Source organism: Triticum dicoccoides, chromosome 1A (assembly GCF_002162155.2).
Source record: "Triticum dicoccoides isolate Atlit2015 ecotype Zavitan chromosome 1A, WEW_v2.0, whole genome shotgun sequence".
Taxonomy (NCBI): Eukaryota; Viridiplantae; Streptophyta; class Magnoliopsida; order Poales; family Poaceae; genus Triticum; species Triticum dicoccoides.
The window spans coordinates 533534600-533555356 of NC_041380.1; the positions used below are offsets into that span (position 1 = coordinate 533534600).

General features: G+C 45.3%; 1 protein-coding gene across 1 annotated transcript; it reads right to left on the reverse strand.

Annotated features, from left to right (window-relative positions):
* Window positions 1-15812: 15812 nt before the first annotated feature.
* On the reverse strand, window positions 15813-16766 carry LOC119320057 (photosystem II reaction center W protein, chloroplastic-like). Its single transcript, XM_037594215.1, has 2 exons — window positions 16537-16766; window positions 15813-16460 (listed from the first exon to the last, which is right to left on the reverse strand). The coding sequence occupies exons 1-2, from the start codon at window positions 16703-16705 to the stop codon at window positions 16129-16131; spliced, it is 501 nt and encodes a 166-aa protein (XP_037450112.1). The 5' UTR covers window positions 16706-16766; the 3' UTR covers window positions 15813-16128.
* Between the last annotated feature and the right edge of the window lie 3991 nt (window positions 16767-20757).

A 20757-nucleotide genomic window follows, 5' to 3' on the forward strand; every position in this document is an offset into this window, starting at 1 on the left:
ACACTCAATGAGTTCTGGGTTTGATCATGTTATGCTTGTGAGAGAGGTTGTAGTCAATGGGTCTTGCCATATTCAGATTCCTATGTATTTTGCAAAACTTTATGTCATATCGTAGATGCTACTACCACGTTCCACTTGGAGCTATTCCAAATTGTTGCTCCATTATACGTATCCGGTATCTTTACTCAGAGCTATCCGGATAGGTGTTAAGCTTGCATCGACGTAACTCTTTACGTCGAACTCTTTATTACCTCCATAACCAAGAAACATTTCCTTATTCCTCTAAGGATAATTTTGACCGCTATCTGGTGATCCAGTCCTAGATCACCTTTGTACCCTCTTGCAGACATGTGGCAAGGCACACATCAGGTGCGGTACTCAGCATGGCATACCGTATAGGGCCTATGACAAGAGCATAGGGGACGACCTTCGTCCTTCCTCTCTCTTCTGCCGTGGTCAATCTTTGAGTCTTACTCAACTTCACACCTTACATCTCAGGTAAGAACCCCTTCTTTGACTGATCTATTTTGAACTCCTTCAAAAACATGTCAAGGTGTGCGTTCTTTGAAAGTATCATCAGGCGTCTTGATCTATCTCTATAGATCTTGATGCCCAATATGTAAGCAGCTTTATCCAGGTCTTCCTTTGAAAACACTCTTCAAACAACCGTTTATGCTTTCCAGAAATTCTACATTATTTCGGATCTACAATATGTCATCCACATATACTTATCATAAATGTTGTAGTGCTCCCACTCACTTTCTTGTAAATACAAGTTTCTAGCAAACATTGTATAAAACCTAAAAGCTTTGATCACTCCATCAAAACATATATTCCGATTCTGAGATGCTTGCTCTAGTCCATAGAAGGATTGCTGGAGCCAGCATACCTTTTAGCATCCTTAGGATCGACAAAACCTTTTATTGCATCACATACAACTTTTCTTACGAAAACTTGGTAAGAAAACTTGTTTTGACATCCATCTGTAAGATTTCATAATCGAAAAATATAGCTAGTGCTAACATGATTCCGACGGACTTAAGCATCGCTACGGGTGAGAAATTCTCATCGTAGTCAACTCCTTGAACTTGTGAAAAGATCTTTCCCACAAGTCGAGCTTCATAGACGGTAACATTACCGCCCACGTCCGTCTTCTTCTTAAAGATCCATTTATCTCAATGGCTTGCCGATCATCGGGCAAGTCCACCAAAGTCCATACTTTGTTCTGATATATGGATCCTATCTCGGATTTCATGGCTTCTAACCATTTGTCGGAATACAGGCCCACCATCGCTTCTCCATAACTTGTAGGTTCATTCTTGTCTAACAACATGATATCTAAGACATGATTACCGTACCACTTAGGAGTAGTACATATCCTTGTCGACCTACGAGGTTCGATAGCAACTTGATCCGAAGCTTCATGATCACTATCATTAACTTCCTATTCAACAGACGTAGGCGCCACAGAAAACATATTTCTGTGTTGCATCACTCTCTGGTTGAAGTAAAGGTTCGACAACCTCATCAAGTTCTATCTTCCTTCCACTCAATTCTTTCGAGAGAAACTCCTTCTCGAGAAAGGACCCGTTCTTAGCGACAAACAATTTGCCCTCGGATCTGAGATAGAAGGTATACCCTACTGTCACCTTTGGGTATCCTATGAAGATGTGTTTGTCCGCTTTGGGTTCGAGCTTCTCCGGCTGAAGCCTTAAGCATCGCAGCCCCAAACATTAAGAAACGACAACTTTGGTTTCTTGCCAAACCAATGTTCATACGATGTCGTCTCAACGGACTTAGATGGTGTCCTATCTAAAGTGAATGCAGCTGTCTCTAACGCATAACCTCAAAATGAAAATGGTAGATTGATAAGAGACATCATAGATCGCACCATATCTCATAGTGTTCGATTACGACGTCCAGACACACCATTACCTTGTGGTGTTTCAGGTGGCTTCAACTGTGAAACAATTCCACAATGTCTTAAGTGATTGCCAAAGTCCTAACTCAGAAAATCCCCTTTTGATCAGATCGTAGGAACATGATCTTATTGTTATGATGATTCTTAACTTCACTCTGAAATCGCTTGAACTTTTCAAACGTTTCAGACTTGTGCTTCATTAAGTAGATATACCTATATCTACCCAAATCGTCAGTGAAGATGAGAAAATAGCGATATCCACCGCACGCTTCAATTCTCATTGGATCACACGCATCAGCATGCATGATTTCCAACAAGTCACTTGCCCGTTTCATTGTACCTGAAAACGGGGTCTTAGTCATCCTGCCCATGAGGCATGGCTCGCATGTGTCAAGTGATTCAAAATCAAGTGACTCCAAACATCCATCGACATGGAGTTTCTTCATGCATCTTACGCCAATATGACCTAAGCGGCAGTGCCACGAGAAAGTGGTACTATCATTATTAACTCTACATCTTTTGGCGTGAACATGTGTATTACCACGACCAAGATTCAATGAACCATTCACATAGGGTGCACGACCATGAAAGGTATCATTCATGTAAACAGAATAACCATTATTCTCTAATTTAAATGAATAACCGTATTGCAATGAACATGATCTAATCATATTCATGCTCAACGTAGACACCTGATAACATTTATCTAGGTTCAATACTAATCCCGAAGGAAGATGGAGCGTGCGATGGTGATCTCATCAACTTTGGAAACACTTCCAACACACATCGTCACCTCGCCCTTAGCCAGTCTCCGTTTAGTCCATAGCTTTTGCTTCAAGTCACCAATAATAGCAACTAAACCGGTATCCAATACCCAGGTGCTACCAGGAGTACTAGTGAGGTACACATTAATAACACGTATATACTTTGTTGAAGTTGCCAGCCTTCTTATCTACCATGCATTTGGGGCAATTCCGCTACTAGTGACCGTTCCCCTTACAATAGAAGCACTCATTCTCGGGTTTGGGTTCAACCTTGGGTTCCATCACTGGAGCGGCAACTGGTTTGCCATCCATGAAGTTTCCCTTCTAGCCCTTGCCCTTGTTGAAACCAGTGGTCTTGTCAAACCATCAACACTTGATGCTCCTTGATTTCTACCTTTTGCGGTCTTAAGCACCGCGAACAACTCCGGAATCAACTCCATCCCTTGTATGTCATAGTTCATCACGAAGATCTAGTAGCTTAGTGATAGTGGCTAGAGAACTCTATCAATCACTATCTTATCTGGAAGTTTAACTCCCACTTGATTTAAGTGATTGTAGCACCCAGACATTCTGAGCACATGCTCACTAGCCGAGCTATTCTCCTCCATCTTATTGGCAAAAGAACTTGTCAGAGGTCTCACACCTCTCAACACGGGCATGAGCCTGAAATCCCAATTTCAGCTCTTGGAACATCTCATATGTTCTATGGCATTCAAAACGTCATCGGAATCCCGATTCTAAGCCGTAAAGTATGATGCACTAAACTATCAAGTAGTCATCAGGATGTGTCTGTCAGGTGTTCACAACATCCACAGATGACGTTGTAGGGGTTTGCACATCGAGCGGTGCATCAAAGACGTAAGCCTTCTGTGTAGCAGTGAGGACACTCCTCGGACTATGGACCTAGTCCGCATCATTGCTTACAATATCTTTCAACTTAATCTTTCTCTAGGAACGTATTGAAACAGGGAGCTACAACATGAGCTATTTATCTACAACATATTTGCAAAGACAATTTAGACTATGTTCATGATAATTGAGTTCATCCAATCAAATTATTTAATGAACTCCCACTCAGATAGACATCCCTCTAGTCATCTAAGTGAAACATGATCCGAATCGACTAGGCTGTGTCCGATCATCACGTGAGACGGACTAGTCATCAACGGTGAACATCTCATGTTGATCGTATCTTCTATACGACTCATGTTCGACCTTTCGGTCTTCCATGTTCCGAGGCCATGTCTATACATGCTAGGCTCGTCAAGTCAACCTAAGTGTTTCGCATGTGTCCCGAGGCCATGTCTGTACATGCTAGGCTTGTCAACACCCGTTGTATTCGAACGTTAGAATCTATCACACCCGATCATCACGTGATGCTTCGAAACAACGAACCTTCGCAACGGTGCACAGTTAGGGGGAACACTTTTCTTGAAATTTTAGTGAGGGATCATCTTACTTAAGCTACCGTCGTTCTAAGCAAATAAGATGTAAAACATGATAAACATCACATGCAATCAAATAGTGACATGATATGGCCAATATCATTTTGCTCCTTTTGATCTCCATCGTCGGGGCTCCATGATCATCGTTGTCACCGGCATGACACCATGATCTCCATCATCATGATCTCCATCATCGTGTCTTCTTGAAGTTGTCTCGTCATCTATTACTTCTACTACTATGGCTAACGCTTTAGCAACAAAGTAAAGTAATTACATGATGTTTATGTTGACACGCATGTCATAAATAAATTAAGACAACTCCTATGGCTTCTGCCGGTTGTCATACTCATCGACATGCAAGTCGTGATTCCTATTACAAGAACATGATCAATCTCATACATCATATATATCATTCATCACATCCTTTTGGCCATATCACGTCACACGGTATATGCTGCAAAAACAAGTTAGACGTCCTCTAATTGTTGTTGCAAGTTTTTACGTGGCTGCTATAGGTTTCTAGCAAGAACGTTTCTTACCTATGCCAAAACCACAACGTGATATGCCAATTTCTATTTACCCTTCATAAGGACCCTTTTCATCGAATCCGATCCGACTAAAGTGGGAGAGACAGACACCCGCTAGCCACCTTATGCAACTAGTGCATGTTAGTCGGTGGAACCAGTCTCACGTAAGCATACGTGTAAGGTCAGTCCGGGCCGCTTCATCCCATGATGCCGCCGAATCAAGATAAGACTAGTAACGGCAAGTAAATTGACAAAATCGACGCCCACAACAACTTGTGTTCTACTTGTGCATAGAAACTACGCATAGACCTAGCTCATGATGCCACTGTTGGGGATCGTAGCAAAAATTTAAAATTTTCTACGCATCACCAAGATCAATCTATGGAGTAATCTAGCAACGAGGGGAAGGAGAGTGCATCTACATACCCTTGTAGATCGCTAAGCGGAAGCGTTGCAAGAACGCGGATGAAGGAGTCGTACTCACAGCGATTCAGATGGCGGTTGATTCCGATCTAAGCGCCGAACAACGACGCCTCCGTGTTTAACACACATGCAGCCCGGTGACGTCTCCCACGCCTTGATCCAGCAAGGGGAGAAGGAGAGGTTGGGGAAGACTCCATCCAGCAGCAGCACGACGGCGTGGTGGTGAAGGAGGAGCATGGCAATCCTGCAGGGCTTCGCCAAGCATCGCGGGAGAGAAGGAGGACTTGGGAGAGGGGGAGGGTTGCGCCAGAACTTGGGTGCGGCTGCCCTCCCACCCCCCACATATATATAGGGGCAAGGGAGAGGGGGGCCGACCCCCTCAGATCCAATCTGAGGAGGGGGCGGCGGCCAGGGGGGTTGCCTTGCCCCCCAAGGCAAGGGGGGCGCCCCCCCTTTAGGGTTCCCCCAAACCCTAGGCACATGGGCCCTAGGGGGAGGCGCCCAGCCCACTAAGGGGCTGGTCCCTCTCCACACACAGACCATAGGGCCCTCCGGGGCAGGTGGACCCTCCCGGTGGACCCCCGGAACCCCTCCGGTGGTCCCGGTACAATACCGGTAACCCCCGAATTATTCCGGTGACCGTATGATAACTTCCCATATATAGATCTTTACCTCCGGACAATTTCGGAACTCCTCGTGACGTCCGGGATCTCATCCGGGACTCCGAACGACATTCGGTAACCACGTACATCTATTCCCTATAATCCTAGCATCATCGAACCTTAAGTGTGTAGACCCTACGGGCTCGGGAGTCATGCAGACATGGCCGAGACAACTCTCCGGTCAATAACCAACAGCGGGATCTGGATACCCATGTTGGCTCCCACATGCTCCACGATGATCTCATCGGATGAACCACGATGTCAAGGATTCAATCAATCCCGTATACAATTCCCTTTGTCCATCGGTACGATACTTGCCCGAGATTCGATCGTCGGTATCCCGATACCTTGTTCAATCTCGTTACCAGCAAGTCTCTTTACTCTTTCCGTAACATATCATCTCGTGATCAACTCCTTGATCACATTGTGCACATTATGATGATTTCCTACCGAGTGGGCCCAGAGATACCTCTACGTTTACACGAGTGACAAATCCCAGTCTCGATTCGTGCCAACCCAACAGACACTTTCGGAGATACCTGTAGTGAACCTTTATAGCCACCCAGTTATGTTGTGACGTTTGGTACACCCAAAGCATTCCTACGGTATCCGGGAGTTGCACAATCTCATGGTCTAAGGAAATAATACTTGACATTAGAAAAGCTTTAGCATCCGAACTACACGATCTTTGTGCTAGGCTTAGGATTGGGTCTTGTCCATCACATCATTCTCTTAATGATGTGATCCCGTTATCAACGACATCCAATGTCCATGGTCAGGAAACGGTAACCATCTATTGATCAACGAGCTAGTCAACTAGAGGCTTACTAGGGACATGGTGTTGTCTATGTATCCACACATGTATCTGAGTTTCCTATCAATACAATTCTAGCATGGATAATAAACGATTATCATGAACAATGAAATATAATATAATAATAACTAATTTATTATTGCCTCTAGGGCATATTTCCAACACATATAACAGTCATAACTTAGGACGATACGACACTAGCTCCAGTTTATAAATATAATGTAGGCATATATTCCGTAAATAGTCATACATGCTTATGGAAAGAACTTGCATGACATATTTTGTCCTACCCTCCCGCGCCAGCGGGGTCCTATTGGAAACTAAGGGATATTAAGGTCTCCTTTTAATAGAGAATGGGAACAAAGCATTAACACATAGTGAATACATGAACTCCTCAAACTACGATCATCACCGGGAAGTGTTCCGACTTCTGTCAGTCCGGGGTTGACGGATCATAACACGTAGTAGGTGACTATAACTTGCAAGATCGGATCTAGAAAATAGATATAATGGTGATAACATAAACGGTTCAGATCTGAAATCATGGCACCGGGACCCAAAGTGACAAGCATTAAGCATGGCAAAGTCATAGCAACATCAATCTCAAAACATAATGGATACTGGGGGGTCATGCCCTAACAAAACTAACTCAATTACATGATGAATCTCATCCAACTCCTCACCAACCAACGAGCCTATGAAGGAATTACTCACTCCCAGTGGAGACCATCATGGAATTGGCGATGGAGAAGGGTTGGTGATGACAAAGATCGAAGATCCCCCTCTCCAGAGCTCCAAACGGACTCCAGATCTGGCCTCCTGACGAAGAATAGGAGGTGGCGGCGGCTTTGTCTCGTGAAACGCGATAATTCTCCCTCCCTTATTTTTTCTCCGAAAATGTGATTTTATAGTATCAGGGTTGAGGTCTGCGGGGCCACCAGGTGGGGGACAACCCACCTGGGCGTGCTTGGAGGGGGGAGGGGCGCCCTAGTGGGTTGTGCCCACCCAGGTGCCCCCCTTCGGTGGTTCTTAGCTCCAGAAATTATCTTTTATTGTATAAAAATTCCTCGCAAAGTTTTGTTCCAATCCGGGAACTTTTATTTTTGCACAAAAACAAAACCATGATAGTTCTGCTGAAAATAGCGTCAGTCCAGGTTAGTTTCATTCAAATCATGCAAATTCTTTAGGAAAAGTAGATACGACGGAGACATATCAATAACATGTAGTTATGATTGGAACCCTAGCTCGCAAGCATCCGCAAATACTAAAGATTCATTAAGGTAAACCCCAACCATAGTGTTAAGATCTATGGGTCCTCTTTATTCGATATGCAACAGTTCACAAACTCGGGATACGATAATCACTCCGACCATCCATCCTAAGGAAATCATCACATATTGCAAACCCTAAAATGTGATATGAGATACTTGTGCACTTATGAATTAAGCACCAAAGGACAACAACAATATATAACATATACAACTCAAATCAATCATCATAGATCACCTAGTCACCATAGGACATGAAAAGGTGCTAGATAGATATGATATGAATGACTTCGGCACTAAGATATACTCTAAAAAGTGCGCATAAAATCCCCTCATCACTACTGCACATCCAAATACAAAAAGTTTTAGAGTAAGGATTTGGTCCTTGGGTCGATTGCTTCCAAAAAGTTCTCAATCCCGGGGGATCAACATTTTCATTTTTAGTATAAGCTGAATGATTTTGTAGTATTCATATGTGCAAAATCCTTGTGGGACATTTTTCATTTTTATATGGCCAATGCATTTTGAAATTCAAATATGTAGAAACCAAATTACAAAGGGAGAAAGTTTGATGAGAAATGATAGTTTTTACCATGATGAGAAAACTTGTGTGTTCTTCTTTTTGCTATCTTATTTCCCTATTTAATTTCTCTACCTTCTCTGTGGTCTTGGCAATCCATGGTGGCGTCATCGTTGCATGGGGATCTGTGCGGCGGCTCGAAGCAAAAGCATCATAGGAAAGGGATGGAAGGAAATAAAGTGACCCTAACGATCTATGTGGCGGCTGGCGACCAGGTGTGTTTTGGTACGATCAGGTAACCGGGTTAACATGTCCAACCTGGTTTATTGGGCTTTTCTTGTATTTTGCATTGAATTGACCGAAGCTACAAACTATTTAGTTAGACTGTCTAAATAGAATCGTTTGCCTTATAATTTGAGCCAATTGATTCAGTTTGTACAGGATTTGCCTTTGTCCTTCTAATCTGAAATGAACGGGAGATGACAGAGTTACTGTCCCAAAACTTATTTTTAGTCGACTGACCTGTAGCCAGTCCCTATTTATAGCAAACAATTTTACTTGTTTACAGTTTATTCTATAAGTAAATCTTAACTAGTATTTTATTGATCATTTATCAACATACAATTTTGGCTAATGTTTTCTCTTATCTAACAACTCTTGCCATATATATAAGTGTGTTTATTAATATAAAAATACATTGTTTATCGTTATACAATATGTAACATTGTGAATATAGTAGTGTTTTAGTACAAGGAAATTGCATTATTTTTTAGAACTTGGTATGGAACATCTGGAAGAAAAAAAATCTTTTGGTAGTATATGGTTCTAGTCTAAATGTAAGGGAAAAATTCAGAAACAGACATGTTTGTTTCTAGAAAACACAATATAACCGCAGACACTGACATACACATACTAATTAGTACCACTTTCATGTATAATGTGTTTATGTGTGTCGAGTATTTATAGAAGTTTTGTTACGGGGTTCTACAATGCTCGAGGCTGGCGGATATACTCATTGTGGTTTGTAGAATATTAATACCCAAGTTAGTTGTACCTAAAAGGATTGATATCTTCTCTTCCCCCACCACACTCACTCCTCCTGGTTTTTTAGTCAACATGTTATCTCCTGTTGTTAGGGCCAAGCTGAGAGTGTTTTTCTACTCCCAGGGACATTGAACCCATGATCGAAAACATAGCAAATAAAATTAAAAAAAGTCTGAAACTTTGTGGCTTCGATTATGAGCAAATGTTTTAGGTGCTTGCAAAATGTGGTGGCCAAATGCATTTGAAGAGCTCTATAGAAAAAAATTGTGCTCAAACATATGTGCACTGTTTGAGCAGAATTTGTATTTCGTTTGTATGGAGATCATTTGATGTTATTTGTTCATCAAACTTTGCAAGTACCTACAACATTTGTTCATAATCAATGCCACGAAGTTTCATATTTTTTTGATTTTGTTTCAATTTTATTGTTCATCATGGGCTGCAATGAACTTGGGTGTATCCACTACTTTTCTGGGCCAACAATGCATGCATGCATGCTTCCCGATGGACTTAAAATGAGAATATTTATTATTTACCTTTTTCGGTAATATTTATTATTTACCTTTTTTGGTAATATTTATTATTTACGCGAGTACTAGTGTTCAATGTTTCAACGCTGGAGCATTATCCGCCTAGTTTGGATTAGGTTCACATAAAACCAACATACCCAATGCCATTACCTTGTTGAAGGTGTTGTCTCCGTGCTGATATTCTGGCCTTGATTTGTTGGTCTCTGCCAATTTCAGTATGTTGTTTCGCCGAATCATATAACTCAAACCAACAATGTAAAACAACTTGATCACCTCACAGGAGAATCTTTTGGAACAATATCATCCATTGTGCTGTGAGACATCCAAAACAACTTGACTAGCTCCCTCCGCAGCAAAAAATACGCAAGTCTTCAGACACCACATGACACGGAATGAGGTTTCATGAGAACGCAGCAGTGAGCACTTGCGTTGGACTTCAAAGCTCAAGATGCATAGTTTTCCAAATCTGTTGAGCATGGATGACCAACTCGAGATGCATGGACTTGTTCTTATTGGGGTCACAATTCGATTGGACCATGCTTGCGTATACAACGCACGGCTGTACTGTTAGCACTGCAGAGAACATATACTTCTGCTGATACATAACATCACATCATTGAGCAGGATCAACATGAAGACCGAGCTAAACTAACCCAATATGTTCGACCCTCTTCTCTTTTTTTCCCGCAAAAATAACATACGCTGGACTTTCTCTGTCCAAGTGGTTCTCGGCAAGTGTGGGGGAGTGATCTAAACGGTCTTATATTTCTTTATGTTGGCACGAATAAGCCATGCCCAATGGTGGTGACCGGCGAGACGGCGTCCAGGTCCTGGGGACGAGCGGGCGTGCTCACCATCGGGAGACCGGAGGGCCAGGAGGCTCCGTGAACTTCGTTTCTGTTAGCTAGTAGGTTGTTTGCATGGATAAGTTAGTTGGTCGCATGAGTTGTGCAGCCACTGGCCATGCATATCCAGCTGAGAGATTCTAGGAGATGGAGTTAGTGCGTGCGTGATGACTTAGTTAGCGGGTGAGCTGGCTATGTACGTGCTAGTGGTGGCCGGTGTGGTGGCCGGGTCTTGGCTGAGTGTGTGCGTGCAGTCGGGTATAAGTAGCCCCCCATGCGTTGTAACAAATGGAGGCTTACGAGTTCGTGCTCGTGGTAGTGGCGTTCGAGCGCCGGAAACCTCCTGTGTCCACCTTTCTTCTTCTTCCCTTGATTGTTTGAGCTAGAGCACAGAAGAGAGAGAGCTCCAGCGAGGGCTAGGGCAAGGTAGACACCAACACTTTATAGAGGGAGTAACTCACATGAGTTCAATTCGATTATAGGAAGCAGGATTTCGGGCCTGGATTTTTCGTTCATTGCATATCAACCTTAGTTCTTAGGTTAAATTGTAAGAAGACATTGGGTCACATGCATTACAATTATACTCCCTCTGTTCATTTTTATAAGGCCTTGAAGACATTTCAGACAGGATGCAAAGTAGCTCATTTTCAGTTGTTCGAAACGACTTTTTAAAAAGTGAACGGAGGGAGTACTGAACATCTTCAGTGATATGCGCTGGAGTGAAGTTCAGCCAAACTCCAGTCGTACCCAGCACTCGCGCACATGAAGGTAATAATAGACAGAGCAATGCTTCAATCAATTGGTAGATACAAGAACACAAGAGCGGTGTCATTCTAGCCATTGGTTCATCAATTCGCACATGATTCAGACAACAATCTGTTTCATCAGTTGAACCAATAGGCAGCAGCAGGTCATGTACTTTCCCGATGACTACCTTGGAAGGAGATCACTACTTTAGTGTTCTAAACGCTCTTATATTAGTTTGCAGAGGGGGTACAAAAAACCAAAGAAATCAGTAGACCAGGTTCAGACTTGCTTTGTGTGGCGTCTATCTACGGATTGCGAAGACCACCGAAAGATCTTCGGGAGGATTTCTCCTTTCTGATCTGGTGGTTGCCTTTGACCGTGAGATGCAATATATGGACGACGGCTTGACGCAGAGGGTAAGGTTGTGCAATGGCGGAGGTCAGCTTTCTAGCCCAGCACATGCAGCTGCTTGGATTGTGGAAAAGTGGTGACGATAACATATGATTGACTCAAATTGTGGTGCTTCTTAAGTACCTGGTCTTGAGCTCCGGGGTGAAAACCTAGGTCTGGCACAAGTTGGTCATACATGGTAATGGCGATGCTTTGTGTCATTACCTTGTTGAAGGCATTGCTCGAATTTGCTCAGACTGGTTCTTCAGGGTGAAAACCTAGAATCTGACCTTTGATGGCTGGATCCAGTGACGGTGTCGTAGAGCGTCGCTCCCTTCATGAAGGCGTTGCTGTTGAAGAACCTCATTGTCATTATGGTGTCATGAGATGGTTGGTGCGGATACAGTTGTTGTTGTATTTTGTCCATCGCAGATTTGTTTGATTTATTTTTTTTCTCTCGTTTAGGCATAGCTTTGGTCTTATATGACTTTGCTATTTGCCAGCGGATTTTCCTGTGTGTGTTGGTGTTGGCTGTGTGCATCTTAGCTATGCAGAGGTCGGGTGTGTGCTCACTGTGTTTGTATCTACTTGATGCTTCATTTTGAGTCAATAAAATCCACCCTTTGTCGAAAAAAAAAGGTTCAGACTTGCTCATCTCGCCTGATGAATCAAGGGCCAGTTCTTTTGGTGGCTTCCAGAATAAGCTACAATAAGCTGCTCCCTACCTAGCTTATTCTAGAAGCTGAACCAAATTTTTTTTTTAAAGCCTAGTAGTTAAGACTTGACTAGTAGGCTTTTAAAAAAAAAATTGATTGGGCTTCTAGAATAACCTGGGTAGGGGGCAGTTTATCCTGGAAGCCCAAAAAAGCTAGCAAAAGAACTGGCCCCAAGTGCGCCACCACCCCATTTGTTGTGTCGGAAGCGAAACAAACGTCCTTGTTAAAAAGCAGCGGGGCGATGCCAAGCATAGATGGCCGCGGTGGCGCTGCGGCGGCACGCCCTTGGCCACCACCGGAGCCAGAGCAAGACGCCTTCTTGCTGTACCTCAGCCTCGGCCTCTCGACCCTGGCCATTCTCAGCCGAGGCAGCCCTGCAGCGTCCGGGTTTTAGTTAGCAACTTAACATGACATGCATCTCTTTCCCATGGATGACGAGCTTGCTTACCTACTAGAGCCGGCGACGGTCTGGCGGCGAAGACGACGGCGGTGGCCCTGATCATTGCCATTGCTGAATTCTGAAAAATACTTCCTCTGCCCCCTGGGGAAGAATAAGATGCAGCACAGCAGCAGAGCAGGTGACAGTAGGAGGGCCAATTACTTGTGGGTGTCCATCCAGGCAGAGGCACTCCGTGCTTGACGATGGAGAACGCGGCGAGGTGGTGCCATCAATCATATCTCTGTGGTCTGTGCAGAAGAAGATGGCTTACCAGCTGGTGCCTCTTTCTTTTTTCTGTACATGTCCAGGAAACAAAAGAGTGAGCTTAATTTCGCTTCAGAAGTAGTGCAGCACAACTGATTGTTCAAGCCACAATAGCATCAGAGTTATTCTGTTCAAACCTGATGCCCCAAAAGTAACTTAACATGGAAATGATGAAAACACTCAAATCAATACCTATACGGACCACTTCGATTCAGCAATAAAAGAGCGTACGTATACTCAGAAGTTAATACTATCATACAGTGCATTTACAGTTATTCTTTTTCTTCTCTTTCTTGCCACGCTAGCTAACCGAATAATCTTTGAGAATGCTAATTGTATCACTGGATTCTAAAAGAGCGATACTCCCATTTTCAATATCAACATTCCCATCCGAAGAACCAGAAGAATGATAACCCAAGAATATTTTAGCCCATTTCAAACAGAAAAGTGCCCAGACTGTAGCAACTTCCAAGCTGCCATGCATCCAACTATCCAAGTGCTTCATACCAGTTCTCACACCATTAAAAATCAAGAACCCGACGCTGTGTTAGCTGAAGAAGACTTCTGTAGCATGATCAAGATATTTTAGGCAACTGAACCAAATATATATTATATATATGGAAAAGGCCAAATATTTTAGGCAGCTGAACCAAATATATATATATATATGGAGAAGGCCACAAAAATGGAAGAAAAAGAAGACCATGGTTCAGACATGCTCGGTTTCACCTGAGAATCAGATGTACCATGTGGCGACCCAAAGTTGCCATTGAGCGTTTCTTCACTACGATGGTCATTTTTCAAGTGTGGGGTACCGAGCATGTCTGAACCTTGGTCTTCTTTTTTCATATATTTTTTGGTGGCGAGGAATAGCGAGGGCTCAGCTCTCCCCAATCTTGCTTGGTTCAGTCAGCAGCCGCTGGATGTGATTCAGAGCACATCCATCTTCTCCAGTATGTAACAAGAGGTGCCTGTTCTTGATTGAGTTTAAATAAAAGCAGAGACCAAATCTGTTTCAAAGACAACCAAGTGGCACCAATTAAAAACCAAAGGACAGCCGCAGCAGCAGTGTTGAAAACATCAAGCTTTTTGCCAGCCATCCAATATGATGAGATAGAAGCAAAGGAAAGGTCAAAATGCATCTCAAAGAATAATCTAGTTTCAGCCCAAACCATTTGAGCCACTATGCAATCAAAAAATAGACGCTGTTCAGAATAGAAACATAGTACTCCCTCTGTAAAGAAATATAAGAGCGTTTAGATCATTATTTTAGTAATCTAGACACTCTTATATTAGTTTACGGAGGGAGTAGTTTAGAGGCTTGTTCATATTTCTTTTCTGCAAATTGTCTCTAGTCACAATCTTATTGTAAGAGGCAAGCCACAGTATTGCAATTTGGCTGCCTGCACGATGATCATGCCGCGCAGATGAGTTTATTTTTCACTGTTAAAGCTGGCTTCAGGTGCCTTTTCCTCTGTACATGTCCAGAAAACAAAGCATGAGCTTCAGAAGTTAATCCCAACCAAATAGTGCAGCGGGATTAATCCCGAAGCATGCTTTTATTCTCCTCTCTTTCTTGGCAAGCTAGGAAATAGATGTGTCTCCCAGCAATCGAACAATAAATTCATCATAGTGGATTCTTAAAGCTGAACTCAAAAAGTGCCCACCCGCAAAAAAAAGAACTCAAAAAGTGCCCAGACTGTTCCAACTTCCAAGCTACTGTACCAATCCTCCATCCATCCAAGTGCTTCATACCAATTCCCAGATAATTAAAATCGAGAACCCGAAGCTGGTAGCTCAAGAAGACCTCTGTAGCATGATCAAGATATTTTAGGCAATGCATCATGTGCAATTCCAATCTTTGTGAGCCTGAACGTCGGTGCTTGGGCAGGAGGAGCAGGGAGTGAGAGAGAGGAAGGTGCAGCAGTGGAGGAGATCACTTATTGTGCAGAACCAAAAATTAAAAAGGATGAGACCAGGTTCAGAGTTGCTCCAGGGTAAATCTAAGCGTTTCATCACAACGATGGTCTTTTCGTGTGTGGGGCATAGCAGGGTGCCGCTAAATTATCACCTTCACAAATAGCCCGCTTTAGCTGATTTGGAGGCTCGCCGCTATTTAAAACAATGGTGTGGGGTGAGAGAGGCTCGAACTCTCGACCTCAGGATCACTCGCATTTATTTTAGCTATGAGGCCTATGCGCTAGCCAACTGCGCCAACACCCCAATTGTTGTTTTCTAAGAGCGAAACAAATGTCCTTGTTGAGAAAGAGGACCATTGGGCATTCCAAATTGTAGACGTAGATGGCACATTACTTACGGTTCGTGTTTCTGATTATCTATACTGGCAATATAGTTTCAAGGCGTGTTCGTTCCTAAGTAACTGCCAAGTGCCAACTTGTACGTATTCAATGCTACACGGCGAAAATTCAATGATGCCTGTGTGGCTTTGTCTTGCCAGTTTCATTCAGTTAAGCTCCCTTATCAATAGCCGGATGAGATTGAACACAACTTATATTGATTAGAACCCCAGATTTGTAACAGGTAGACGACATAGATTCATACAGCTCAACTTGCTATGCACCGACGACGAGATCCGCGGTACAACAACAAACCCATAATGTCTGCAGCTGTTTAACACTGCCATATATAGCTCGCTTCAGTTTTCCTACCGTAATCATGCAGTAACACAGTGTTCATCCATGCTTGATACAGTAGATTGATGGTAATTAATAATTACACAAAGCTTTTACGGATCAGGCAGGCAGGCAGGCAGCATAACAAGATGGTGGTGGTGCTGAGACTTCAGAGTTCAGAGCGTGATGCCGCCGGCACCTGAGTGGTCGTCGTCGTCGTCGAAGGTGGTGGAGTAGACGGCGTAGAAGCACAAGACGAGGCCCAAGGCAAGCAGCAGAGTCCACCCCAGCAGGTCGTTGCTCTGCCCGGCGCGCTCACCTGACATCCCTTCGTCCACCAGCGCCAGAGCCAAGGCCAGCATCGGGGCTGTTGACGCCATGCAGCTCGCCTTAGCGAGCAGCGGCGCGCCCTTGGCCACCATCGGAGCCAGAGCCGAAGACGCCTTCTTGCTGACACTGCACCTGCACCTCAGCCCCTTGGCCCTGGTGAGTCTCAGCCCAGGCAGCCCTGCAGCGCCCCACTGTTAGTTAGCAACTTGTAACATGTCTGGCTGGCATTTTTTCCGGATGATGCGCTTGCTTACCTAGAGCCGGCGACGGTCGGGCGGCGAAGACGTCGACGATGGAGGTGGCCGCCATTGCTGATAGATGCGTGCTCCGCGGGAGATGCAGAGGAGAGCCAACTTGTGATTGTGAGTATGCAGTACGCAGAAGGCAGAGGCGCCCCGGCCAGTATATATACTGCATCATCATTCATCACGGGCCGTCCGATGGGGCTACTAATTGGCACCTTTGGCACCACAGATTCTTGTTGGAAAAGTCGCCGGTGCGAGGCAAGTTAGGCGCGCTCAGACATTCAGAACCAACTTGAGTCGTGGCGGAGCGGAAGCAAGCGGAAGGCATGAAGCCGGAAGCAAGCAGGCGTCCAACTTGTGTTTCTCCGACGAATGGTAGCGAGCAGGCACACGTATCAGAGGTTCAGAAGAGGGTAGGGTTGGACTACGCAACAAGAGGGCCGTGCGGAAAGATGATGGGCGCGTTGTGCGTTTTTAGCTGCTCCGGTGGCGCACAGGTAACACATGCTTCGCCTTGGATCTATACCTGATCAGAGAAAACGGACAAGAACGAGTCCAGGAAATGTTTGGGCGCATGCAGATCCTTCGCGCCAGGAGCGGTGAGCACCGGTGATGGAGAACGCGACGCGCTGAGGCAGTGCTGCCAATCATCTCATTTCAGCCTCCATCTCAATCTGGTTCAAGTTTTTCATCGGAGTGGTGGGCAGGGCACCGATGATGGGCTTTCCTAGTTTTTTTTTTAAACCGAGCATTACCCCTTTCCATTAACCAAATAACGGAAATACAATAGTCCCGGAATAGAGCTAGAAAAGGAGGTGGGAAAGGGGGAAGCGAGTTCAACGCATCTCTGGAAAACCCACCACAGGAACTCGCCTACGAGACACCTGCTGCGGGGCGAAAACCCGGCGACACCTAAAATTCACATCAACCAACACACGCCAGCATCACACTATGCAAAATACACGACCCTTCAGGTCATAACCTCGCGCAGGAGATAGCCCAAAAGCAGCCCTGTCCTCCTGGAGAAGAAGCGGACTTTCAAGTCGTCGCCGAATCCTCTGTCGCAGCGGCGCAGATCATCATCATGTTGCTTGTGCTGCTCCTCAGCATCTGCGACCCACACTCCATCGCCTCATGGTCTGCCCCTTTCAAAAGACCCGCCCAGTAGGTAATGAAGACACAAGCGGAAAATACAATCTCAAAAGGGGTTTTAGAAAGTTTAAACTCAAAGGTTGCCCTGTTACGATAGTTCCACACTGCCCAACAGATGGCAGCTAAACCAAAAATATAGAATTTCGCACCATCAGGGAGATAGATATAACACCAAGAGTACTATTGCCAAAGGTTATTGGGACATAAGTCAGTGCCCAGGACCGCCACCACCGATCGCCAGATCACCCTAGCAACAGGGCAGAGGAAGAAAAGATGTTGTGCCGTCTCACGAGCAGCACAGAACGGACACTTAGCATTTCCCGGCCACTTTCGATGTTTCATAACGTCTCTGCTCAGAACCGCGTCCTGAAACAACTGCCACATAAATATTTTGATCTTAAAGGGGATTTTAGCTTTCCAAATCCACCGATGGGCTTTCCTAGCTGATGGAGAACGCGGTGACCGGTAGGCAGTGCTGCCTGTAAGACAATAAGTTTTGAGAACCAGCACAACCCTCTAGGGGTGGTTTATCTCATTATATATAATGGTTCTGTTACAATACATACATAGGTACAGAAGCTATACATAGTCTAACACCCTCCCTCAATCTTAGCCACTTTCTAAAGAACTGAGAAGGGTAAGATTGCGCCTACCAGCCTCAAACTGTGGCAGTGGTAAAGGCTTAGTGAAGATGTCTGCAAGTTGATCCTTAGATGAGATAAACTTGATCTGGAGTTGCTTCTGTGATACACGTTCCCGTACAAAGTGATAGTCAACTTCAATGTGTTTCGTTCGGGCATGAAATACTGGATTTGCAGAAAGGTATGTAGCACCGATGTTATCACACCAAAGAATAGGAGGCTGTGGTTGAGACAAACCCAACTCCTGAAGCAAAGACTGCACCCAAATAATCTCTGCAGTAGCATTAGCCACAGCCTTGTACTCAGCTTCAGTACTGCTACGTGACACAGTAGCCTGTTTCCGAGCACTCCAGGCGATCAAATTAGGGCCAAAGAATACTGCATAACCCCCCGTGGATCGCCTGTCATCTGGGCTACCAGCCCAATCTGCATCAGAGAAGGCCGAAAGGACCCGAGAGGAAGTCGGCCGAATATGCATACCAAATGTCAGGGTGAACTGAACATAACGAAGAATGCGTTTAACAGCAGCCCAATGAGTATCTCTGGGAGCCTGAAGATACTGACAAACCCTGTTAACAGCATAAGAGATATCTGGTCTCGTGATTGTCAAGTACTGAAGTCCACCAACAATGCTCCTGTACTCTGTGACATCCGCAGGAGACAAAAGCTCACCATCAACAGCTGTTATCTTGTCAGTAGACGACATGGGTGTGGTGGTCGGTTTGCACTTCAGCATGCCCGCTCTTTGTAACAACTCCAAGGAGTACTTCTTCTGCGTAAGGACAAGACCAGTAGCACGAGAAGTGACCTCAACTCCAAGAAAGTAGTGAAGCTTCCCAAGATCTTTGACCGCAAAATCAGCACCAAGAGAGCAGACAAGAGCATCAGCAGCATACTGAGAAGAGCTGACAAGGATAATATCATCGACATATACCAAAAGATACATAGTGACTTCTGGCTTCTGTAGAAGAAATAATGAAGTGTCAGCAGTGGATGGCACAAACCCATGAGCACGAAGGGCAGAGGCAAGGCGGGCATGCCAGGCACGAGGAGCTTGCTTCAAACCATATAGTGCTTTGGAGAGACGACAGATATAGTCAGGACGATCAGGATCAGAGAAACCAGGCGGCTGTTTCATATAAACCTCTTCCTCCAAAAAACCATGTAGAAAAGCATTCTGCACATCAAGTTGACGAAGTGACCAACCACGAGAAACAGCAATGGAGAGAAGAAGCCGAATAGTGGTAGGCTTGACGACAGGACTGAAGGTGTCCTCATAGTCAAGACCATGGCGCTGCCGAAAACCGCGAGCAACAAGTCGCGCTTTGTAACGCTCAATAGATCCATCCGAATGCTTCTTCACTTTGAATACCCATTTTGAGTCAATAATATTTACCCGTGGTGGTGGAGGAACGAGAGTCCATGTCTTGTTACGAAGGAGAGCATGAAACTCCTGCTCCATAGCCTCTCGCCAATGTGGAATGCGCAGGGCAGCCTGATATGAGCGAGGCTCAGAAGATGGATCCGCAACAGCAGCAGCCAAACAAGCAGCCAACCAAGCAACCGTACCATCCTTACGTTCCTTAGGTTTGAAAATGCCACTGCGACCGCGTGTATGTGGTCGGGACACAGGAACCACCGAGGTCGACGGAGCAGCCTGCAACGGGCTGGAGGACGGCAACGTTGACGAGTCAGCCGGTGACGAGGAGCCAGACACAGTAGCCTCGGGCTCGGTCGGCGAAGAAGGTCGGCCGACCGGCGAAACCGGCAGAGCAGACGAAGCAGCTGGCGACGCCGGCGTCACAGACCGGGCCGATGGCGAGCCCGGCATAGTGGGCCGTGGCGCGGCCGATGTCGCGGGCCGATCCGCGGATGAAGGCGACGTGAGGACAGCGTCGCGGACCCGAGCTGCAGGCGAAGACGGCGTGACGGGCCGAGCCGCGGGCGAAGACGACATGACAGGCCGAGCCGCTGAAGACTCGGCGGCCGCTGGCGAAGAGGGCCGAGCCGCTGGAGACTCGGCGGTCGCTGGCGTAACGGACCGAGCAGTGGAGATGCTCGGCGCGACGGGCTCTTCGGGTGACCATTCATGGGCACGCAAATCGATGCCATGCAACATAGGGCGATCAACGTGCCCATCAGAAGGCGGTGATGATGATGGTGAATCCTCCAAAAGCTCCAAACGAGCCCCACGTCTGGTTCCTGCACCATGGTTAGGTAACAGCAAAGGAGAGTATGCAACATCATCAAATTGGTCAGAAGCAACAGAGGATGAATGCAGAGATGGTGGTTCGACAGTGGACACAGGAAGTTTGGCAAAGGGAAAAACATGCTCATCAAACACGACGTACCGAGATATATAGACACGATTAGTGGGAACATGAAGACATTTGTAACCTTTATGAAGAGAGCTATAGCCAAGAAAAACACACTTCTT